Genomic DNA, 26,636 nt, shown 5'->3' on the forward strand with positions numbered 1-26,636 from the left:
GATTCTGAGGAAACTAAAGTAGTTTATTTCTGATTCCGAACGACTCCCGAACGCCTTCGCGCCACGTGGTCACCAATGCCATCCGACACGCTCGCCGCGGCGCGGTGATACAGAGTGCCGTAGTTGCGCCCGCCGCCGCTCGGCGCGCTGCGGGCCCCGCCCCCCGGCCACGGGCGCGTGGCGCTCTCCATTGTAGTGGGGGGTTCCCGCGCGGCGGGGTGGGGCGGAGCCGCGCTGCGCGCGCAGCCACGCGTCGCCCCGCCCACCGCCGCCTTCCCCCGCCAGCGGGTCAGTGATTGACAGTTGGCAGAAGACTGCGGAGCGCGCAGGACCTCGTGTGCGTGCTGGGGCCCTGTCTCGGCGCGGCGGACGGCAACGCACAGCACAAATCGCTCGCAACAGCTGCACTACCGCATGCAGTGATCGACGCGCGCGCCTCCCTGTCTGCTTCTGCCGCGCGGGTGCCGTCGGAAGTGGAGCGAGCGAAGCGACGCCGCGCGGGGCCCGGAACGACGCAGCAACGAGAGCGCCTCGAGCAAGAAGTGTGACCGTGTGCCGCCCTCGTCGCTACCACCATGTGCTTACTGTCGTGTGCGGTGACATCGTGAATACGCTGGGCAGCGGGTCGTTTTCGCCGCCGGAGCAAAACTCGCGCCGCTGCCTCCGTTGTTTGTGGTGCTTTTCCGACGAGAGGGCGAGAGGGGTGGGGGAGGAAACCGACAGAGGGGGCGCGAAAGGGTGGCAGTAGTGGATGTGGTGTTGACTCGACGGTGCGAAAGTGGATTTCGCCGGGGCAGCGAGAGCGTTCATGGCTCAGCCACGGGTAAGTGGCGCGGCGCACGTGCAGCGCGGCGCGGCGCGTTTCGTACGTGCCGCCTTCCTCGGCTCTGTTTTTCAAATGTCACCATCAATCAGCCCCGGTAATGAATGTAGCGGCCATGTTGGAAGAGATGGGGGCCTCCGATGGCTTTGATAGGCCTGGCTGGTGGCTGCAATATATCATGCGGCCCGGCGCCCGGCCCCGCCGTGCGTACGCCACGGAGGCCGAGCGTGAGTCGCGCCGCGGCCGCGCCACGCAACCGTGATAGACGGGCGCGCGCGATCGCTCACTCATTGGCAGCTTGTAAACAAAGCCGCGTGTCGCCGCCTCCACTAGTGACTTGTGCTGCGCGGCTCTCACCCGCGTCAAGGCTCTCTCCTGCGGTTTAGTGTTGTGATTGTTCTGTACAAGAGGAGGCACAGGTAAACTGCTTTTCGACTTGTCAGTGTCCATTGTCGGTGATCACCTGTCGGCGAGGATCAGCATCTTCGGCTGTGAACATAGGCTACTCCCAAATTCTCTTATTTTTCTTGGCATCTTCTCTAAACACAACTTATCTGCAGTATAAAATTCGAGTGATTCAATAGGACGGACTGGTTCCAAATTCAGATGTTTTGCAAACGAACTTCAATTCAGTTTAGTCCTTATTTCATTGGTACGAGCTTGCCAAGTACCCATAAGGCAACCAATTGTAGTTCTATAATTTGGTTATGCCGTACTATGACATGTCTCCACTTGTCCTACGCGTCACCGTCTGTGCCTTTTTTCATCCAAACTTAGTTTGGAAAGTCTGTCACGTTGCTTTGTTGCTTCTGATCGCAGTGCTATGTTTTAACATAGCTCATAATGAATTAACAACGGTCCGCCTTCTTGCAGAAAAGCAATGTTTTGTTTAATTACCAACCACAGAATAAAAATTACGTTTTTAGTTCATTATTATTTTCTGCAAGCGCGGGAACAATGATTAAAATTCCTTTATGATCATTTATACACAATTTTTTCTCCTTGTATTGTTGTCCCGTTATCTCGCAATTTTTAATTATTTTTTTTATTTTTAAAGGTATGATCTAACACTCAGCGCCCTCTCCTGTATTTTGTTCTTGTTTCCGTAAAATTTTATCTGTCCCACAATTGAAGTATTTTGAGTGTTGATACATCGGTGTAAACTATTCTCCAGTTACATTAGGAAGCCTTCTGCACGTATTATGGAATATGGTGCAGAAAGAGTCGCTCAGATGTGCATTTCGCTGACGTCAAGACAGTCTTGAGCGTCAGTGGTCTTACTTGGAGTATCATTAGAATCACCACCAACTTAGTTTTTTTTAGGCAGCAACATTTATGTATAGGTGCGCCTGGTGGCGTAATAACCCTCCAGTGACCGTCGTATTTTTCTCGCCACGTGGATGGTAACTTGTAAGCCAGCGAGCTGTTTTCGCCGACTTCGCAGCCACGGCCCGCCGCGGGCACCAGTTGCGCCGGCGGGGACTCCCGCCGCTCGCTCGCTGTTTATGGCCACTAAAGCCCGGCGCGCCGCCCGGCTGGTTATGCGGCCGGAAAAACCTCTTCTGCCCTCGCGCGATTCCGCGCGTGCTTTCATTTGAGAAGGCGTTGCCCGGCGTTTCTGAAGATGTGCATTCGCCACTTGCGTGTAGTGCCTTGTTCACGACACCTTCATTGTGTTGTCGTCCTTCCGGCGTTAGCGCAGAGCTTTCGACGTCGACTTAGTTTCTTCTTACACAATCCCTAGTTATGCTGTTTTAAAATATTCTCTTAACGCCATTTTTTCCATGGCTGACGCTGTACAAGATTACTTCAACTTGGTGGAATTATGCGTTCAGCGTCTTTTGCCGATACTGTGAATCATAAACAGTAACACGAGGTGCAGGGTTACCAATATACTTGCCGTTAAAATGACTCCTGTGAGGCGCTTATTTCCGATTCCTTGCGTCTGATGTCAGGTATTTTATACATATAAATATTTCAATATTATTACATTCATTTTACCTCCTTCAGGAACTTTTTATGTTAGCATGGCAACTCGATATTTTCTTATTTATGGTTTCGACACGTTTCATGTGTCCTCTGTCTCTTCCAACAAGAACTTTCAGCGCATGGGCATTCTTCACATCCCGTCTAATAAATAAGAGGCGTGATAGAAGCGCGCTGAACTCTATTGTCTTTTATTATTACCTCGAATGTTTGAAAGTCCTGCAGTTATCAGCAACAGTTAGCCAGACAACGCCACAATTTCATCTTAATGATAGCATGTAGTTGTTTTCCGCTGTCGTAAAAAGGCGTGGAGTCTTTGTATTTTATCCATCTTCAGTGTGTGTAGTTGTTTTCATTAAAATAGCGAGCAACCAGTTGCATAAAGGAAATTTTATTTGCTTCGCCGGTTTCAGGCACTCAGTACCTTTCTTGAGAAGGCTTATTGACGATACATTCCTTATTAAAATTAGTGTGGGTGGAGATCTTGAGAGTGTTCAGCTTGTTTTTCCTCTACAAGTAGATGATTCTTTGCGTCAGGCTTGACGCTAAGTTTAGTATTTTATCCATCTTCAGCAGCTCTAGTTACAGATTGTTTGATAGCGAATTGTAAATGTTTGCCCTCATTTATTCATAGCTTTTCTTGGTTAATTATTCAGTTTTGTAATTGAATTCGCCCATTACTGCCTATGTTTACGTTTCTTCACCGGATCATGTCTTCACACTTAAGCTGTAAGCTAATCAGTTGTTGAGTTTGTGGGTTGCAGTTTCTACTATTGGAGATGCCCACATTACTGACTGATAGTCAGTTGCACAAGATTTCGCCATCGAACTGCGCAAAGATTCTCACAGAACTGAGGCGTAATTTGGTGGTGTTATTTGCACGGATAATATTCTGCCTTATCCACAATTGCCTGTGTCATTGATTTTTTTTTTTTTTTTTCCTTCAAGACTGCCGTCCTGGATGTTACAATTTTCGTCCCAAAATCAGGAATCGAGATAATAAAGTGATTTGTATTTGTAAAAACTTCATCATAAATTGATGTCGTGCTTGTAGAACATTTGGCGTTCTAACTGATCCCCTAAGTGAAAATACGGTCTTCCTGCAAATTCAGTGCAGCCGAATGCGGCGGGCATGGTTGTTTCAGATAGGATGCTACTATCCTCCACAATTATTGCTTTCTCTACATTCTGTACATCATGTTTTTCGGCAATTGCCTTAGTATACTGAAACATTATGTACGTTTGTTTGTCTTCAAACGACCGCATCAGTTTTTGCGGCACAATTTACAAACTGTTGTGTACTTTATATATGTAGTCCGTTGGAAATCGATTAAGCGAGATCCTTTACAAAGATAAACCTTCAACTCCATGGTGCAAGTCCTGTATTGCAATTTTGCAGCAAGCAGCGCTAAACTCTTATGTGGCATATGTAAGTACTTCCGAGTGCGTCTCAACTGTGAGAGACAGTGACAATAATACTTGGGCCGTTCCGTTCATAATAATCGAAATTTGAATTGTATGAGAGATACCTACGTTGTAGCGTGTTGTTACATTTATTTCTTGGTCATTTGGTACCATTTCTGGTGCGTTTCAAAAGTTCTGGCACTTCACCACAAGCGCTGGTTACGAAACCAAAACTCTACCACTAGACAGTTTGACTGTAGACGAATGAACACCTCCGTTGTTTTTATTTTTTCCAAGTTATGCATATTTCATTGACACATTAATGTTATTAACTTACTCATCCAAGGATGATGTTACAGTGATGTATGGTCAGATTAATACTAGAAAAATGTGTGAGAGATGCATACATATGAACATGCACACATGTTTGATGATTATAGGACAGGACAGGTGGCCTTGTTGAATTAACCGCCACGGCATTTGCCGGAAGTGACTTAGGCTCTGAGTGTCTAACAATTGCACGACGCCTAACAAACAACATTCTCTTGTAATTGTGCATAGTTGGAACAATATAGCTTAGTAACTTATAACACAATTACGTACTGTATATACATTCTCCAAATCTAAATTGGTACTAATGTTACAAGAAGCAATATGAATTTAAATGATTTACTGAAATCGGACGTTAGATAGGCAGGCTGCGGTCACTATTTGACGGAGTGGAACTTTAGGTTCGAGATGTTTCATTAATCACATATAATCCTTTCCAACTCGACACTCTCACACGAAAAATGACGATGGACCAGCGTTGGGGGCAGGGGTAAAGGGGGTAGTTGGTGGTTGGGCTGGTTCAAAACTCGTACAACGAGCGTGGTTGTCAGGGTTTGCAGTGTGTGTTGTGTTTGGCGTGGTGTGTGTTGTCTTTCCCTCACGATTTCGCCATACGGGGGGTGCCATGCGGCGTCTGCGCTTCCCCCGGCGCCGTCTCCGGGGATGCGAGGGCGCAGGGGTTCATAATTTACGACAGTAATCGAGGGTGAACCGGAAACGTTTAGGGCGCATCTATATTTAAAAATCAGTTTGACGGCCGCGCCGGTGGCACTTAGCGCGCGCCACGGCCTGCCCCGCAATTAACGCTGCCCGTAATGCTTGCACTTCGCGGGCAAAGGGTCCAGAGGGCGCGGGGTTGGTCATTCCGCAGCCGCCTGCTTGCGGGATCCCACAAAGTCTCGCGCATCCGAATGGCTGAAGACCTTGTCGCAACCTCCGCTGCACTTCACACGTTTCTTCTGCCTGCTTGGCATGTCATCCTTTGTATCTTTTGACTGTTATATCATGCCTTCTTCTGTACACCTACGATAGTACGCAGTAAAAATTCATAGACACTTAATGCTTGAAATTTAGGCTTGTTTGTTACGCTGCGCTAGAGAAACTAGAACCACTACTTTACAGCAGATGTGTTCTACCCCTAAGAATTTGTGTATGATATTAAGTGACGTAAAGTGGCACAGTAAAAGTTATGTTGTTGTAGGAGCGTTGTAGTAGAAGTGCCAAACTCTTCACCTGAGTCCCTGATCGTAATCTGAGGGTGAAATTCGTTAAGTACTTTCCGGTCCATTTTATGTATTTACTCTTTTCTCATCATCATCAGTCTTCTGCTTTGCTTGAAGTGCCCCACCAAGTTCTCCTCTTCTGTACCAACCTGTATCTCAGAGTAACTGAACGCCCTCAATTGTTTATATATTTGAAACTCTGGCATCTCCAATCTTTTTGGCCTTCTATTGCTCTCTCTCGTGACATGGACGTAATTTCCTTATTTCTTTTGTACTGTCCATGTTTATACTTACGTTTTTCCACAAAAAATTTCCTTCCGCACCGATTCTGTGGAGAGCCCTCTTCGTTTCTTATTTAATTAGTCCCCTTAATTCTCAACATCTTTCTGTGACACCGCATCTCAAACGCTTCAGTTCTCCTGTTTCCCAACTTTCAAAGGCACTAGACGTATAAGTTAGGGAAACTTTTAGCTGAAGGATGGACGTTGCAAAAAGAGCTGTCATCCGTGTGTACTTCTTGCACGCACATCAACAATTACAGCCTGTGAACAAATATAAATTGTCTGCATTCTTAAGGTAGCAAAACCAAACTCAGTGTGAAAGCTCCCGATTGACATAAACTTGCCTGCAGTCTGCACTTTAGTATTTAGGTCGCAATGTAATTACATTATTAATGTTAATATCTGAAAGAGGGAATAGGCAAGTGTTTACGATGTGGCGGCTTAATAAGCGTACTATTCGCTGTGCTCAGATTTCTTCTCAGTTGCAGTCAGAATTAATTTAGTAGCACCGTTCCATAGATTCCTATCTGCAGGCCGATTTGTCTACTTGCGGGCAAGTTCACCAGCCGGTGCAGTGTCGTAATTCGCGTAATGGAGCTGCTCGCCTTTCACCGAGTGCACGTTTTCTTTTTGGTCTTTTATTTTTAAATGTAAAGGGTAATGTTTGCTGGCTTTTCTGGTGCTCAATATCGCCCTCTCTGTGGAGCATAAAGTGCGCGTTGAACTTGTAAAACTGTGTCAAAACCTATGGCTAGTTGCTTCCACAGCGTACGTTATTTTCTCTGCTGCTTCATATCTGTTTACCGGGGCTGACGTAAAAATAGTCTGACGTATTTGTCTATGTCACCACTTAGGGCGCAGGCATCTGTTTTGCGTGTGTGTGTGTGTGTGTGTGTGTGTGTGTGTAAAGTTGGGCTGCAATGCTTCTTGTTGATATATTTCTCATTTCACTTGTATCAGAGCCTTATTTGGACGAACTGTCTTAAAAAAAGTAATGTGAAAACTTCCTACATTGATGGTGACATGGTTGTCTGTTGTCTGCCGTTACGTTCATTTCGACGTAAAGCAAAATTGCACAATTATTTTCCCCTTTTTTTTACATGTTCTTTGCATTCATCTCTTCATGTTAAACGATTACAAATTGGTTGTTTTGCACCCTTCTTTGCCTCTTCTTTCGACGTGGAAAGGAAATTCGGAAACTGTTATCAGTACTCTTGAAATCTCTCTTTTCGTTTTTTTCTTTTTCAAATGGTTCTTTTAACTAACTTTTTTTTAGTGTTGTTTCTGCTCTGCGGTGCACTGTCAATATCATAAACGAGATGTTTTTAATACATACGTAAATCTTTGTATCATAATATTTGATTGCACTGAAATTTATACTCTATATCTATCCGGTTTCTCATTTTATGGAATTTTTATTTCTGCTTCCACATGTGACGTGCTGGCAAGACGCTATCATATTTTATACCATTACAATTCATTCCCTTTCCTGTTACCTGTCGTAAACTGAAATCTCTATCCTTTGACAAGTGTTCGTTTTGTACTTATCGTTCTGGCGGGACGTGTGCGTATAAGTTGGTATAATTGCTTTATAACCTGTCTCTTGTTCTGTGAATTCATTATGCACTCTTTAGGTACCAAGAATAAGTCTAATTTATCGTAACTCACATGTGAGACTTTAAACCTCTTCCTTAATATTCACTCGCAACAAACCTAGCTAAGAACCATCTCCATTGCTATTTTTGTAAGAAGTAATCATCTTGCACGTCATAACAACATTGTACTCGAAAATTTCGCTCACAACAGGCAGTTTTCTTCAAAGAGCCATCTTACGTGGCAACCAAATCGTATAGAGATTTGTATTCTTTTGTGCTAATAATAATTAATGGTTACTGCTTTTATTCATTTAAACTTTTGAGATGCTGTGTACGATTAATATCATTCCCCTAGCACTGGTGTTATTCTCACTGTAGAAAGTAATTTAGGAACTTGGCTGGAATAAATGGCTAGACAGAAAATATCACAGCTAAATATGAATTTTTGGTTCTATCGGATGATGTCGATAATTCAATACTTACAGATCAGTTGAAGCGTTTTGTAAAGAATGGCACTCCTCGGGCTGCCACGAGGCTTTCTCTTCCGTAAGTTAAGTAGTTATTGGGATACAAGAAGAGCAAAATATTTTCCTTCTCCATTTTTTTTATTCGTGACGGCAGTCATATTTGCAGCCTTTATCTTCTACTCCTGCCCATATGACTGATACGTCTCCACTCAGCTCAGCGAACGAGTTTCTTCTCCATCGGGGCTGGCATTTTCTAAGGACCACTCCAGCCGCGCTGAAGAATGATGGATTTCGTGGCAGGGCGGAACGTACAATTTGCCAAGATTTATGTGCGGCCTAACGTCGGTTGTTTGGCAAATTGTGTACATCTGCAACGCTATATTAGTTGAGTGGCCGAACAGTCCTTTTTAACTACTGAGCGTCCATGAGACATAATAGCATCGCGAGCTTACAGGTGAACGTACGCAGCTGAACCATTCACAGTTGACTTTATTAATTTTTGTGGCTTCTACATGAGAAGCATTGCAGAACGCCCAGGTGGTTTTTGCACAGTTAGGCTACCTGCGGCAAAATCAGGCGAGGTCGTGCCTCGCGCCGGTATCAATATGAAAGAGAGAGTATTATCGTCTTTTGGAGGGAATACAGAAAGAGGCAGGCTCCACTGAGCGAAATAAAAACACTGTTCTCGTGAAGTAGAAGCGGAATGGGTGGAGAAGTGTTTACATTGCGTTTCAAGAGGTACTTATTACGTCATTTATGTCATGAGGTGCACTAAATGAAGATAAATGATGCTAATGCTGCTCGATGTTTCCTTTTGATTATGAGTTGCAAAGATTTTCGGCCTTCTCACTCCCTTAATATTTTCACACTTCTATGATTATATGGTGTTAGAAGGACGTTATTCGCTGTGTCTAAATCATGCTGTACTCTGCCTTTATACTTGTTTATATTTCTGTAATGAGAGTCCACACACACAGGTACAGCAGAATTTTATTTTTGTTTGCTCTTAATATTGTATATAACTTGTACTGCTAGTTGCGTGAACTGAAGGACTGCCCACAGACGACTCATGTTCAGTAACTTGAGAGAGGCTTGATACGTACCCACATACAAACGCCTTCTGTACTTCCGTAACTTCCCGATTAAACTCATCGAAATACTGTTTAGCCAGAGCCGCCTTAATGTGTCACCTACTTGAAAACACACGGCTGCTGCGTATGCACTGTTATTAAAATTCGTACGTGGTACTTTTTACTCTACTGTACAAGGTAATAACAAACTATTGTGCTTCCTCCTTCTTTGCTATGTTGGACCCTCGTTCTGAAAGGATTTTGTTTGGAATCTAAGCTAAAACTATTTACACCTCCTGTTAAGTGTCTATATGTTGTTTATTTCTACCGACGTCATAATGAAGAACACCACCTGTGTCAGTTTTCACTCCGTATTCCAAATGCCTTCATACATTGCAAATCCTTCCATATTCCATAAGTGTTGGTCAACTTCCATCAATAACAGTGTTACAATTGCGTGTGTACCTTTGCAATCTTGTATGTTTCAGTTTGTTATGTCCAACTTGCGTCTGTGATTCAGCGCTGTACTTATTTTGGTTCACTCACATGTTATTTTTAATTATGTAACAGTTTTTGAATAGAATTCAAGACTGTTCGCATCACAGTTTTCCCTTAGGACACTATCGTTAATTTCTGTTGTCATTCTTCCATTATTCTTTTATACAGGCTGAATAAGGAGGAAAGATACATGCTTTGAGGTAATTCTGAACAACAAAAAAAGCTTCTAATGAAAATATTATGCCCTTTTTAAACGGTATCCGACGTCCAGCTGTTTGAAAACCATGGGTGGCAGTCAGCTCTCATGTGTGAATACAAACAGAGAGACATATAGGGTTGGCTTAAGAGCGGAATCTAGAAGCGCGGAGTAGACACAAAGGAAAAAACTTTTCACTCGTATTTTACTTGCGTGTGCTCAGGTAATGGACCATACGAATGAGCTCAGATCAGCAACGCAGCAGCTGTCTACAAAAGCTACAAAATGCATGGCAGTTGACGGAGAACTTTTTGAACGTCTGTCGTGAGGAAATGTACGCAATTAAACAAAGCATTAGATCACAAAGTTTCGTTTCATATCACCTGCATTTGTCCTGTTCCCCACTGTTTTCATAAGTTTCCTCGGAAACTGTTAAGAACAGGACATAAGATCGTACGACTTTTCTTGTTCAGAATCACTAATACTATCATCCCCCAAAGCATGTAACTTTCCTCCTGATTCAGTCTGTATTACACGAACTCGATCTCTCGTGTCCCTGGTTTTCTGACGATCAGATTTTCAAGTGCAAAATTGTCTTAGATTGGTTTGAAGATTCGTAGTATTGTACTCACGTCAATGTGTGTAACATGCCTTTGTCTGTTGTCTGTACACAAATAATTCTCAATAACGTTCACAATAGACATACGGTTAAACGCTACTGCACCTTCCTCTATTTTCGATACCACTTTCTGTTAACGCTGTGAGTGAGCATTCATTGTCTGTCTGCCTTTCTCAGAGTTGCACTTGATAAACGGGAAGAGAGACATAATGTCAGTTCAAACGGTCAACTATGGGGTTGTTGCCTTCTTCAGAATCCATAGTTGGCAGGCCAATTACATCTATGTATTTGCGGTATTATGATGAGTATTGATAAATAAATGTTTCTGAATTTTTTTATCAAAGGGTTCATTTAATCGTCTTTTGTGCAGTTTATACTCTTAGCTATCCTTGAATTATCCTACTACAGGGGCTGGAAATGGTGAAGCCCGTCCCCTACATGCAATAACCATCTACATAACCTCCACTTTGGAGTCGTTTAGTGAAGTGCGGTACCCTTGCTGCCGACATCAGTGAACTGTTATTAGATGATTTGTCTTCTCAGTTGCTGCATTAGCTCGCGCAGAAGTCTGTCATAGTGTGCACTAGGACAAGACATGTTGAGATGCTGAAATTAAGCTCTCAGTCGTAACTTTGTCAGATTACTGTTTCTTTGAACCATTTGAGGTTTAGCTTTGTCTTTGTAGCCAGTGCTTCGCCAGACTTCTGACTTACCATTTGTCTCCCGCCGCATCCTGCTGAATGACAACCACCGCTCTGCCACTGATATTGCTTAATACATTCATGTTGACAATACACGTGTACAGCTCTAATTTGAGCTTACCTATTCTCAGTATTGTTGGATCTCGATTTGAGAGTGGTTGCTCAGTTGTGTAGACACACCTGCTTGTTTAGAAGCAGACATGGCCATTTTAGCATCTCAGACAACAGTGTGCGATGTACTGTGTGTTGCTGAAAGAGGTGCTGAATTTATTGTCCCACTGGCAATCTCGTCAGATAATCGTACGTTACTCTACATCATGTAAAGGTTAGCTCTGTTGTTCATGTCAATACTCACACAGGTTCTGTCTTTCCACGCACGTCACACTTACCCATGTCCAGACTAAGCAAGCACGCTGGCACTAATCCTGTGAAATACATAAATGCCCATAGTAAAATTGCGAGAATTTAAATTTCGCGCATCCAGTCCTGTGGAATATCGTTTTGAGATTCCTTCGTAATTGAAGATGTAGACACCCATAATGCCTGAGGGTCCGGTGACCACTTTCAATAAGTCACTTTCTGTGCTTATTCGGATTACCGGTTTTGACCTTTGTTAAAGGTTATCTGCAAATACGTATCTGATTACCGCGAACTGCAATTCCATAGGACGGAGATTCGGTTTAAACAAAATAGAATTTTCTTAAATTTGATCTTCGCCCTGCTGACGAATTGAGATTAGCGGTAATTGGATACGGAGTTTAAGGTGAGCTATAACAAAGACTGAATCCGGCATGTGTCGCTTAGACTCCTCTACTTGCTATGTAGGCCGACATGGCGATGTTAGCAGCTTTTGTGGTGCTACGTGCGGCGATGCTCAATCGGGACTGTTGTGTTTGATACTGTAGCGCGATGACGGCATCCACCTTTGGGTGAAGGCGGCCAGTTCGTCTCAGGCGTCCATTTACCACAGAGCCTTTCTCTCACATCCAAACGCAAGAAGCGGTCTGCCACTGATCTTGTTTAGTACTTAAACATCTACAGAATAAAGAATTTGTGTAACAGCAACATATGCCCATCGAATCTGTCATGTGAGATTTCGGGTTGAGCCTCGCCCCTCTGTTGTGTAGACTCCTCTGTTGCTCTGTAACTGAAAGAATTGCTAATAGCAACTTTGCGGTGTGGAGTGTCGCGCCCCGCGCTTGACTAGAGTGTACGGATAGTGCAGTAGTGCTACGACTGATTCCATTTGGGCATTGAGGTGGCTGCGACAGAGCCAGACTTCCCTTTCCTTCAATTCCTCTTCCCGCTAGCGCTCTGACTAAATGTTGTTTAGTACGCGAATGACAGTAATAGCCGTAGAGTGTGTTTATCGAATCGTAGTGCTGTGGGACCTGGGTTTGAGCCCCTCTGATGCGCTCTGCTTACCTGTAAGTGATGTTGGCGCTTTGCGATGCAGTGTACGCTTGCGCCCGTCTAATGCTGTGCTGTGTGTCGGTGCGGCAGTACGATGACGGCATCCACCCTTACATGGAGGCGGCTGGTGGCGCGTCCGCGGCGGCGGCGGCGGCGGCCGCGATGTACGCAGACCCGCACCGCAGCGCGCAGCTGGGGCTGGCGCAGCACCACTCCCCGCACGTGGCGCACTCGATGCACCAGTACCACGCGCACCAGCCACACCAGCCGCCCGCGGCCAACCACGTGGCGCCCGTCGCCAACCACGTCATGGGCGCCGCCGTGCCCGACGTCCACAAGCGCGACAAGGACGCCATCTACGGGTGAGTACTCCACCGCCGCTGCTGCCGTTTCTGTGTTCACCGTGCTCAGGTGCTCTCCACCGGAGCCCGTGTCGATTTAAACTCTCATATCCCTCTGAGGACGTGTCCAGACAAGCGCCCAACAAGGGGCAGACATTGTGCTGTGCTCATGCGTGGTACGTTTGGACAACACCGAGTAAATGGTCTGGTCGTGAACGTTGGCAGCAATGATCAGTTGACACTAACTGTCCGTCGCTTTCCCATAATGGCCGGCCGTGGTGGCCGAGCGGTTCTAGGCGCTACAGTCTGGAACCGAGCGACCGCTACGGTCGCAGGTTCGAATCCTGCCTCAGGCATGGTTGTGTGTGATGTCCTTAGGTTAGTTAGGTTTAAGTAGTTCTAAGTTCTAGGGGACTGATGATCTCAGAAGTTAAGTCCCATAGTGCTCAGAGCCATTTCAACCATTTTCCCCATAATGAACTCTACGAAAGCGGAAGAGCGTAATTAGTACGAAGCTAGTATGTCACTATGGTCACTGTCGGCTATGGTGAAGCTTTTCAGAGAAATTTCGTTTCTAAACATTACCGTGCGTATATGTGTTGACGTTTCCCTACATTGATTTAATCAATTCATTCTGAAACAGCCATTTGACATCCACTGTCCGACGAAAGGCTCCTCCTAACTTATGATGCCTTACTGTTATCGGCTAACACACCCGTATTGCTCCTGCGTGTTTCCTAATCTCATTTACCTCCATTGCACTAAGTCGCCTCTTCGTTCTCTTCCTTAATATTTGGCTAACACCGTACATCGCACCCAACCCCAGTTGCAGGTTACATATCTAACGACTTCTGGGCCAATTAAAATTCGATTTTCAAGATTTCATACAATTAGTCACCAAATGTTAAAGATTTAGTATGCTGTCATAATCTACTCAATGAGAGGTGTATCTTATGTTGAAACTTCAACGCAGTAAGACAAGTATTGAAGTTAGAAACTGTTTATATATCTCGAGGAAATACAGCTCACGACGCGCAAATTACCCATACTATATTGTTGTGGTTTTCAGCCCGAAGACTCGTTTTATGCAGGTCTCTATGCTACTCTATCCTGTGAAAGCCTCTACATCTCCGAATGACTACTAAAACTTAAATCTTTCTGAATATGCATATTATTTTCATCTCTCGCTCTCCGTCTACAACTTTTTCTCCTCACTCTTCCCTCCACTACTAAATTTGTGATCTCTTGATGTCTCAGAATGTACCCTATCAACCAATCCCTTCTTCTAGACAGGTTGTGCCACAAACTTCATTTCGCTCCATTTCAGTTCAGTACCTCCTCGTTAGATATGTGATCTACCCATCTAATCTTCAGCATTCCCCTGTGCCATCACATTTTGAATGCTTCTCTCTATATTCGCTGTTAACCCATTTGTCTTCTTCCGAAACGCTGTTCTTGCCCTTGCCATTCTGCATTTTACATTCTCTCTAATCTGACCATCATTAGTTATATTCCTGCCCAAATACAAAAAACTGATCTACCACTTTAAGTCTCTCAGACAATATTCATCCAGTAATTGAGAATGAGAGCATTTACCGATTGCCAACCAACTTTAAACATAATTTCATACCTTTATGAAACTTTTTCTCGCTAACCCCTCCCCTCTCCCCGTCCAAAAAAAGATGAAAAGAAAAAGTTTACTGCTTACTACACTTTCGCTGTTGTTGCAGTAACTTCAGCATCGCGCATGACGTTCTAACTTATTACTTCGTTACAACTACTCTATTCGCAGAACATTTTTCAGACAACATCCACATATATCACTGAATTATCTGCAAAGTTATATCATTGTACGACAAATAGTTGAGGAGATATGACGTGATAAACAATGACATATGTGAAAAACTGGCTTTTGCTTACAAGTGACTGCAAATTACCCAGACTATATTATCCATTGTTTCACAATGTGAGCACTTGGTGACTTCCAACACGCTTTAAACTTAGTTTCAAATCTTTTCTAAACTTTTTCTCGTTTACATGCGTAGTGTCAAATATTTAACACATTTATTCATTTGTAATCAGGAGTCTGAAGCTGCTTTATAATTGGGAATTGATTATTTAAAGAATCATAGGTTTACTGGTCACTTGTAACTCAGTAGACAACCCTCGTACCCCATATAGGCTAACCATATTTTCGTCTGGCTACGTGTTCACCCATTTTCATTTCATTTTCATGACGGTTATAATTATGTCTTCCACTCCTGTCTGTTCCCTGATCTTTTGTTTGTTTGTCTCCTCTCCTAGCAAGTCATAACACGCATCTTTCCCTCACTCAGAAATCAACTTCTGTGGTTCTCTCATTTGAAAAATGTATCTCAGTGCCATAACTCTGAACGACTTATACACACTAATCGTCGGCGTTCCCTTTAAAAATACCGAGGTTTTGGTTTTGGAAACCCTTTATGAATTCCCAAAATAACTCGGAGAATTTTTAACATTTTTTTTTATTTTTTTTCATTTCCTGCCCACTCAGTTACTATTTTTAGTTGTATGACGTTATTATTAATTTGTGCTATTTCTTTTTCGGTATTCTAATCAAACGAAATAACAGCGAAGAAGTTTTTCTACTGAAAAGTTCTTTATGTATTGATTCTCTGAAAACACTCCTAACAGTTTAACATTTTTGATTTGCCTTAGTAGTGATACAAAACAGAAATAGTCATAGAAAAGTACTTTTTCCTACTTATATCATTACATCTAGTCGGGTACCTTGGACGTGCTCTATCCTTTGTAGTTTACCAATTGCATCTTTTCCATAAAAAAGTCTCATGTTTAAAGACCAGTGACTCAGCACTCTACCTATCCACAATGTGTTTTCTGTATAAAAAGGAACTGTTTGTAAACAGGGCCACACAGTAGTCCTATTTTGTATGTGTAGAACGCAGGCTTCAGTGGCTAGTAGAATAGTTGGCAGGCTAGTCTCCCTGTTGTTACCCATGCCACAGTTGGTAACTGCGTTTATATGAATATTTACGATGTCGCTGCAGTGAATGTCAACGTTGCATCACGTCTGCGACCAACCTACTGCTCATTGCATCCTGTTGTTTCATTGACTTCTGGCTGGAAAGTAAAAGACTGGGCATTATTTAGGCCAGGATAAGCCGTCGTGTATTTTCTTGTTTAACTGTTTCTGCATATTTTGAATCTTAATTGATCCATCTGCAGTAGTGGTCATCCCACTGTCGTGCGCTCATATTGTTTACTGCTTCATTGATTTGTTATTGGCTGTTGGTCCTTCACCATACAGCAGTGTGCTGTAAACTGTCATACTGACATATATGTACCATTTGATCTAATTACATGCTTCTGAATATCTAGAAAGGTATATTTACCTTCAATTTTGTCATACATGTAGGACAACAGGTCATGGTAATAAACATCCAGCGAGGGTCATCTGGGCAATATACCTCAGTTTGCACCACGGATTGTGTTTACTAATGACTAACTGAAAGAACATATTTTTGTTGTCCAGGCAGTGTGCGAATGACTTCTGCCAAAATAAGATGAGTGATCATTGAGCATTGTTGATGTTTTTCCTTGCCAAATATTTCTAAATACAAATAGAACTCTTGGTTTAGGTTCGTTTTCCCTTTAAAATAAGCGTACTTTGTGATAGAGCAGTAGTAAAACATACAGATGAACCAGTGACGACCGAGTTGCGTGATTTTATTCAAAACGAACCTTCGCCCATTTACTAAGAACGAAAATTCCTTAATTTTTGTAATCACCATTACTGTAGAGTACAGCTAGTGAGGGGTCGATATTTCTGCATAGAAGGAGACCGTTAAGTTCATACTAAAAGCATTATTCACGAAGTCTGTCAATATGTCATTCGTCATATTGGAACAGGAGGAGCATAAAATGGAACACTTACTCAGTTGCTTAAAAAAATGTCTACATGCAAAGTGCTTCGGCTGTTTTCCATGATTTGATGTTTCGGAATAGACTCTGAATACAGATGAATATTGGCTTGTGTTTTGTTACGGTTGGCGTTGAGCTCTTAAGCATCCGAAAATGTAAGTTAGTAAGGGATTGTCAAACAACTCGAACTGCTCGCAAAGTTCCACAAGAATACATGAGTTTACTTCTACCCCGTACTAGTTACTGTGAATGGCATCAGCTAGTTGCAAAGCATGTAGCCTATATACAAGTGGTGCAGTTTTAGACCACATGGCATTTTGCTAGTGTGCTATTAAATTCTTATAAACTTAATTTCTCATTATGTGTGTCACCAAGCATGTAGAGAAACACGATTTTTTTAAAATTTAATTTGTATTCTCTGAACATATACCAGTTACTGAACGACATGTAGTTAGCAAAACTGGTATTCTGTTACAATGTAAAGTTCCAAGCGTTCGACAAATAAGGGTTGCTGGTTTACTCGTCTTATTTTCAAATCTGAACATTTATTGAAGTTATGGCCACATAAATGCCGCTTGCAGCACAGTCAATGATATAGCCCACTTACATATGCTGACATCCGAATAGCAGTGGAATATTTACTGACAGCAGTGTTTTATGATTTTTTCCTTGTTTTATGATGTGCATGTAGATATTAACTGCGTGCGAACGGATCAGTGGTAACTTTCTACACTTGTCGTATCATTAAACTTTATCATATCACGAACTCTTTGGAGACACGACATTCTCTCTTCTCTCCAGGCAAGGCAATTTAGCTTACTAGGATCTCTGTGAGTCGTGAAGGTGTCCCGTAAATATGAGTTGTAGCAGAGGAACATCTTGACGAGATCTTTCGTTGTGTTATGTGACACATTAAGTCAAACCATTGACAAGAATGACGACGTCTACAGAATTCACGCCATTCACATGAACTGAGATAACATGCGAAGCAGATGACGTTTTCCGTATTCTTTGAAACGCGCTGACGTATTTATAGCTCGGGAGATTTGTATATTAGAGCGCGGTGACAACACAATACAACTGTTTCGCCGTCCTTGCCATGCGGTACGTTCAATGCGAGTCGTAATTCTATTCTGCCAATTAACGAAGTAAATTATCTGCCATTTAAACAATTATCGCTGCTAGTTAACATTTCACGATCGTTCTCACATAATATATATATGTGCCATTCCAGAAGCACCAATAGAAGTTGCGACCATGTTATCAGGTAACAAGTAAATCTCAGATTTACTGGACAATCACATGCAAAAGTTGAGTTGCAATGGGAGTCTTATTATTTGTGGATAGGCTCGGAGAAGAAATATATTCAATTTATAAAATCACAATATTTTCGGTTAGACCAAGTGTTGTATTACGTTGGGGACACACGTGAAAGTCTAATACCAAAAATTCGTTCCGCCATCGAAGGGTCATATCCAACATAGGGATGCAGTGTGCTCAAGAGATACATTTCTTTGTGCTGTATTTGATTTATGGCAGACTAATCGTCTCAGTGTGTTTTGTAACATATTGCTCGTACTGTATAGAACCGTGTTACCGTTTGTTATCCGCTATCAATGTGGTTCAGTGAGTTTTTGATTAGTAATTAATTTATTTTAATGTTTTTTCAATTCTCGTGATGAATGAATGCATTTAGTAGGCCGAAGACTACACAGCAACGTTTCTTTGGGATGTCTCTCTCACTCGTCTATCTTTATCATGGGACTCGGAGCGTCTTAAATTATTCGTGAAAAAGGACTTTTGTATTTACGGGCTGAGAACAGCGCTGAACCCATTATTGTCATACACCGAACAAATGCTTAGGAATACGACTACTTCCTCGCAGAAAACCTTAAAGAAGCGTAGCCTTAGTTTCCATACTTGCAGATCCTGTGTCATTGTTTGAATAAATGACGACTGCTGATGTGTTATGATTGTAAAGTACTTTCTTTTGGTTTAAATTTTTCCTCCGCTACTGGTACCGCAGCTATTATATGTAGGCTATTATGTATATTTTCGTTGTTATTCGTGGATTTCACCTAGCAGTGCCACAGAAATTTTCTGTTGCTATATACAGAGGGCAGTAGTTGGCTAGAAATGTTAGTGGTGCTGGTTCGGTTATTTTGTTTGTCTACATCTGCATATCAAACGAACGTTTATTTTGTGATGAAATGTTGGTGGTGTGTTGAAATGATTCACATTGGTATTAGGTCAGCCCATACGTTCCATCTCAGTCGTTCGTCCACTAAGCCTTGATGCTTGTGAAATGGGTGCTTCAGAAATCTGTGTACAAGCTGTTTCTAAGAGTGTAAATTGAGATGAAGTCACGTTTTAAAGGGATTGTCTTTTGTACTTACTGATACATTGTATCTTCACCCACACTTGATTTCTGTCCTGTCATATTTTTGGATACAGAATGATCTTTGTGTGGTTCTCCTATATTTATAAGTAGTGTTTCTTGCTTGGACACTGGTAATAGTTCTTGTTGTGCTTTCATAGGCTGGTACATGGGGAGGAGAAGGGATGGGGACAGTAGGAGGCATTTGTCTTCTCTATGCGCTCCCACCTACCCCTTGGAAGCAAAAGTTATGATACAAACTTTCTGTTCAATACACAAGTCTCACGTATTTCTAACAACTGTCTGCCATTATATAAAGCCACAAATTTAATATTTCCGAGCCTGGTTGCACAACAATTTGTCAAACAAGGGAGACAAGGTTCATCTTGATTAATCCCAGGCTGTTAAAAAGCCTATTCTGTCGGCGAATGTGAGGGTGCTTTCGGGTTGTTTCCGGCATTAATCTGCTGGAATGCTCGCCTTTGGATGCACTTTAAGTGAAAAACGCAAGAAATGTAGGTCGCAAGAAGCATTTTCAACTTTAATTATGCAGGCAAAATGAAGTAGTGGAAGACATGAAAATAACGGAATAACTACATAACACGCTCAAACGTGACTTTTTGTAACCAAACAGTCATTATGGGGCATGATGTCTTTTATGTGGTCCTTGACGCTCATTTTTTCTCAATTTTGAAGAGTATTAATGCGCAGCTTTTTCCATATTTTTTGTTACTATTCAGCAGGATTGTTTGTCATTCTAGTGTTTTTTATTTTTTTAAATTTTTCTGATGTAATTTTCGATCTCTAGTGCTAAACTTAACATTCTTGAAATATGATCAAAACTATTTTTTGTAGATAACTACTCGAATAGTTTAAATGTGTAGTGCTAAGGAAATCGTAATTTCGGCTTGTTGATTTAAAAAAGTGGTACTCATATTCGGGTTAATAACATAGTAAGATGTTACACAGACGTTGCATAGTGTCTTTTGAGACCCACAAGACGGTCTTGTGGTCTTTTCTTTTTATTATTATCTACTTCAATATGAGGTCAGACAATATTCCTAGTGATATGTTTGCGGTTGTAGAGTTGTCAACTTTATACTATCATGTAGTTCAATGTGGCCTTCAGTTGCAATTGTCAGACGGCAGGTTTGTTTAGAAGCGCCCTACAGGGCCTGCGCACTTGACTAGTTACTTTCTAACGAATTCGATTACAAGTTGTTGTGATTTAATTTGTAGTTCAGTCCCTTTTGCCTTCTTTTAAAAGTATCCTTTGATGATGACTTGGTGAATGATAATACCATTTGTGTGACCCTAGGCTGAAATACGTAAACAAATAAATAAATAAATAAAAAGATGTACTTTGCATACACGAATGAAATACTCCTACCATTTGGGTATCAAAGGAATCTACCTTAAGAACACTAAATGTATCCCAATGAACCGTTTGAAACACGAGACTTATTCACTTCGCGCAAAAATTATTCTTGGGGCGTGATGTACTCTGACTTTCCGGACCAGCTGTGACAAAAAAATCTAAGAATCTTGCCCCTGTGAAACGTTTATACAGAGCCCATGGAACTGGTAGCGCTCAGTCGTTGTTCCGTGTTAATAAGCAGTCGAAGACTGGAAGGAGCGGTGGATAAGATATTATTCCCCTGTATGCAATAGATGTGCTCCCATTCGAGATGTGTAGTGAGCTCCAGCGGTAGAAGGTAGACGAGGGAGAGACCTCGGGGCTGGGTCGCGAGACGCGGAATGAGTGCGGCGCGCTGTGTGTGGCGAACGCCGCGGCCGGATCGATGCAAACGGTGCGCCGGTTGGGTGCGCCCTCGCCGGCCGCCGCTGCCCGGCCGCGGGAGCCGCGTCGCCCGCCAGCGGCCGGCCGCCGCGCGCGCACTCCGCCGCTGCGCTCGCCGGCAGCGCGGCCGGTCGGCCCGACGCTAAATCTAGCCGCGATGCGAGGGCCACCGCAGAAGCGGTAGTAGCGGAGCGTATTCCAGAATCACTGTATTTACTGAACACTGTACTGTCGGGACATACTTCAAATCAAACAATACCATAATACGTTAATTAATACATTAATAAAACTCGAACTCATAAGAATATACAGTCGCTGATTTTAAAAATATTTTTTGCTCTCTTTCCGTTTTGGTCTTTTAATTCTTGAAGTTTTCTGTGAGGCACGAAATCGTAACGCGTAGAAAAGATCAGTTTTGTTGCCAAATTTTCTTTTTATTGGATGGTAAACGATTATAAACTCGAAATTGTCCATCAGTTCAACCAGTGTGTCAACTAATCGCCAACCTGTTCCTTTCCGAAACCAGCTGCTGGCTGCAAATTGGTGGATTCGATTATCCACAGCCTTAACTATTTTTATTTTGGTAAAATCGCTATAAAAGTCTTTATAGGCTTTCATTTTTGTCTTATTGGTCGGATGACTTTTTCTGTTTTTTTTCACATTTGTGCTCTAGATCTAATAACTCTCTTTACTCAAGTAGATAGGATACAAAATGTACACAGGCAGTGGCAAGAAAACCGTTTCTAAGGGCTCTGAGCACTATGGGACTTAACAGCTGTGGTCATCAGTCCCCTAGAACTTAGAACTACTTAAACCTATCTAACCTAAGGACATCACACACATCCATGCCCGAGGCAGGATTCGAACCTGCGACAGTAGCAGTCGCGCGCTCCGGACTGAGCGCCTAGAACCGCGAGACCACCGCGGCCGGCCCATTTCTAAGGAAGAGAAATTTAACGTCGAATATAGGACGTCTTTTCTGAAATTATGTGTATGGAGTGTAGCTGTCTATGGCATTCAAATATGGACGGTAAACAGTTCAGACAACAAGAGAAAAGTGGCGCTACGGAAGAATGCTGAACATTGGATGGGTACATAGCTTATCTAACGAGGAGACACTGAATAGAATTGGCGAGAGAAGAAATTTGTGACACAACCTGACTTTGAAGAAGGGATCGGTTGATATGACACATTCTGAGATACCAAGAGATTACCTGTTTAGTGCTGGAGGGAAGTGGAGGAAGGTGGACGGGGGGGGGGGGGGGGGGGGGGGGGTTAGACCGAAAAATGAATTACAGAAAGCAGATTTAGAAGGATGTTGGTTTCAATAGTTATTCGGAGATGAAGAGGCTTGTACAGTATAGGTAGCTTGCAGAGCTGCTTCAAACCAGTCTTCAGACTGAACATCGCAACACTCAGTAGCATAAGCTGGCTACCTAAAGATTTAACTCTAACTGCTTCTTCATCACTGAATGTTCTTGTCACTTAGCGTTCTTGGAAAAAGCTTACCATTTCCTTAAACAGGTTTCATGGCCACTTCTGTGTTATACCATTAAGATTAAAGTCTATCATCTAACATACTTCTTGGAACTGAACATTTATAAATCTCTTGACCGGAAGCATTTCAAGAAGTCTGACTTTTTCTATGGCTTTCTTCACGTTATTTGTATCCCAATTGTATCCCGACTTCTCCATCTGTACTTTCTGAAGTTAAAAAGAAACACCGTACCAATTTAAGTTATCAAGCTGTCTGTGCGGTATATGCCGAAACTGCTTTATTCGATACAACCTAGACGTAATGATGTACTAGCCAGTTCTGTCTAAAGATTCAATAAAATTGTAATATAACTTACTTGCAAATAAAATAGAACACTACGAAGTTAATTACGTTCACGAAATATTACAATGGAAACAACTTGTTGTCACCCCGAAACGCGCTGTTTTAATTCGGAATCGGGTGAGTGGTGTTGTTGCTCCGTAGTTGATACTGCAGTTGCGCGACAGGTACTGCCGCTAGCGCTAGACTTCAGGGGAAGCTTTTACCCGACACGAGGCCTTCCCCTGATCATTTATTTCTCTAAATTTTTGATTTAACAATGTACCCTTTTATACGACTTGCATGCATCAAAACAGAACACACTGCCGATAGCAGGATCAGCATTCGGAATTCCAACAACTCTCAGATGCCTTGCTTGCGACCCTGTGTGTAAATAAGAGGGAAATTTAAAATGGCAGCATCGTCACTGGGATATAGCGAAGGCAATGCTGTTACAAATATGAAAAATTTCTGTCTCGGCCATAAAGTACTTTTAGTAACATACGACCGGTTTATATGTAGTGTACAGCATCATCAGATATAAAATGCTTGGCTACGAATATCACGTCTTTGGGAACTGCAGTATCATAGGACTGAGTCTGCTGTGTATGATAATGCAGTTCGCATCGACGCGGTATTCGCATTTTATTTCTGACGACTATGTATAAAACAATGAAAATGTCAAAAGACGCTGTCAAATACAAAAATAATGGACCATATCAAATGTAGTGTGCAGTACCTGCATAAACTGAAGTTCAATCCGTCTCCACATATATTAACAGCCGGCCTCAGTGGCCGAGCGGTTATAGGCGCTTCAGTCTGGAACCGCGTAACCACTACGATCGCAGGTTCGAATCCTGCCTCGGGCATGGATGTGTGTGATGTCCTTAGGTTAGTTAGCTTTAAGTAGTTCTCAGTTCTAGAGGACTGATGACCTCATATGTTAAGTCCCATAGTGTTCAGAGCCATTTGAACCATACATTAACATTTCGACAATCCCAGCAACAACGATGTGCTAGGATATAGCTTGAAAACGACCAAGGGGTTCGAAATGAGCTCGTGGTAATCGGAACAGCTCAATAAAAACATAATAGCAGAGTAATTGGTTTTCAGTATATGATATCCTTACAAGACATACACAACACTGTAGGCCCACGAGAAATAATAAAAAAAATACTAATAACACTTTGCAGTCGACACCGAACGCAACTGTTCAGATGTGTTGTGAAACACACATGAATACTACACAATGAACTCCTGCTCCACAGGAGTTGCGTCAGAAGTATTTTCTGAGTTTTTTGGTATGAGCGTCTCGTTCTCTTCAGCGGCTCGTTGCAGAATAATAGCATTTCGTTTGATTTCGTACCCCGATTTATCTTTGCATCTGAACTGCACTAAAAATATCTGCGCAACAGTTAACGTGTCACTGCTATAAACTGTGTGTCTTACTTGGAGACAAGCTCGTTCCATTCACTCATGATACTGTTAACAACTGTAATGTCCAATTTACTCTTCTACTCTTCCCCTTTAAGCTTGCATTCAGTACTGTTCTGCTCTGTCTCTTTTTTTACAGGCAGTGTTAATTGTACGATAAGTGATACACAGCAGTATGGATAACGTTAGTGATGAAAAGACCAGGCCTACATTCACTGAATGCAGTGGAAGATTGTCACGCTATTCCCACAGCGACGGCAACCACATCACCGTACTTAGGGTCTGTACATAGACTTCTGAAAGAAAATGAAGCCTTCTGCGTCCTAATGAGTGCACTTTACAAGCATTATTACTGTTGTGAACGTATTTTCACGGAAGCAAAGATAATTTAATTTACGTAACAAACCGACCGAGTCATTTATTATTCCTCAGTAATGAGCAAACGGAGGCAACTAGTCCTTTATACGAAAATACTCAGAAAATATCCCAGGACAACCACCGAGATTTTGTTGGTGGATTTCGGGATTATGCCTGTATCGAGAACAAATTTCTATATTAGAGACTACTTACACAGTTTGGTGAGTCTGATGATGTTACAAAAAACTGATAACTGCACTTATAGATGATTCACGAGTCTCGTGTTTGAGGATATGATAAAGTAATCGCCTTGAAAAGGGTGGACCGTATTGCACATACACAACGAATCTCTGGAAACAAGATGTACAAATGACCCAGTTTTCCTTGCTCACTCTTGGAAAATTGTCGAATAGGGTTCTGCCTATGACATCTAGTGCAGCGATTATGGCGTGTGGTTACAAGGATGCACTAAACAGTAATGTCGAGTAAACTCAGATCTGCCCGATCTGATGTGTCTGTACTCTCTCAAAATCAAATGAGAAATGGTGCGATACTTAATTCTGCACTGCCTTCTTTCTTATAACACTGAGCCACTGATGAGTCTCCACTCCTTTCATTGCCGTCTCAGGAAAATCAAAGAGAAAAAAAATTCTTATCTGTTGTCAGTATTAATTTCTATCTAGCAGTGATGCAGCATTGATATTCTTCGTTGCAGCAGCAATACATTTTATTTATTGACATACAGGTTACCCAGCAAGTTGCCATACCGTACGATTTCGTTACATAGTATTTCTTTAAACTCACTTCAATATTTATCTACTGATAATCAAATACACACTATCGATAATTGTCGAAAAGCTGCCTCATCCATCATATACTTTATCACAGAGTTTCACTATGGGGGATTACATGTGTAGATGGCGATTGTATCACTGAAAGTTACATTTCCCGAACTGTGTCCTTAATTAGTTCAACTATTAGCAGAACAACGCCAAATGCCAAAAAGGCTCATTTGAGTAATCCTGTCTCTGAAAGATAAAAACATATGCATCTTTTTGTTGACGTTTCTAACATCACCTTCAGTGACCCTCATTGTCTGCAGTTTACATTTCTGTGGCCTGTCAGCCGAGGCTACCATTGCTAGTGGCCAGATGTGTTGCACAGTATGCCGCAGTCGGAGTAAATCATTGGCCATATCGTAGAATTTTTACTGTTCATTTTACATAATTGTATACAGGTGGCACTAAACAGATTTTGTATTCACATCAGAGTCCGGCAGATGTACTTCCGTTTGCATGTTAATGGCTGTTACTTCCAGCGGCATTCTCAGCTAACGCTCAAAGAAACAATGGCCTTGACGCGAAGTAAATACTGATTGCGATGCCGCTATTGGAAGGCAAGTCACAATTTTGCATCCTGTAAATCTATCTAATCAATTGATACATCCGTTGAAAATTTATTTTTGTTTATTATCTCGCACATAACTCTCGATTCTATAAAACAGAAAATGTCGGCTCTTTCTCCAGAGACTCCAGAAGTGCCCAACAGTGCTCCGTTAATTGTATGAAAGATATGGTCCAGAATTCTACCTACATAAATACAACACATCTGCTCAACTTATATACATTTACTTCAGAGAGAGGATGTGTCTTGTTAGCGCTGACTAAACCCTTGCGACGTCACAGTGAACGAAATATCTTTGTTTTTCTTTGAAGCAACACAAGAAGGACGTTAGTTCTGATTGCAGGAGACACGTCAGAAAGAATCGGCGATTGAAACTGACCAGGTTCATGATAATCTGTATTTAAAATATTTGTTAGTCAGCGCGTACCTAAATATGTAGATAACATTGTAAAAAATATTGCACTGGAATGATAAAGAGCGCCCAACTTAGTAAAGCTGACAGTACGCTATCACAGTACTTCCACAGCTGTGTATCATTGTTTGCTGTTACTTTTTTTTCACATTACAGATCTAACAATT

The 26,636-nt window shown here is 42.2% G+C and overlaps 1 protein-coding gene across 1 annotated transcript in view; it reads left to right on the forward strand.

Moving 5' to 3' along the window:
- Positions 1 to 308: 308 nt before the first annotated feature.
- The window catches only part of LOC126481099 (homeobox protein homothorax-like), a 494,851-nt gene continuing 468,523 nt past the window's right edge, over positions 309 to 26,636 (forward strand). The window contains exons 1-2 of the mRNA XM_050104618.1: positions 309 to 823; positions 12,697 to 12,968. Of these exons, the coding sequence (XP_049960575.1) occupies positions 809 to 823; positions 12,697 to 12,968 (287 nt within the window). The 5' untranslated portion in view covers positions 309 to 808. The remainder of the gene's footprint in view (positions 824 to 12,696; positions 12,969 to 26,636) is intronic.

The sequence above is a fragment of the Schistocerca serialis genome, chromosome 5, assembly GCF_023864345.2.
Source record: "Schistocerca serialis cubense isolate TAMUIC-IGC-003099 chromosome 5, iqSchSeri2.2, whole genome shotgun sequence".
NCBI lineage: Eukaryota > Metazoa > Arthropoda > Insecta > Orthoptera > Acrididae > Schistocerca > Schistocerca serialis.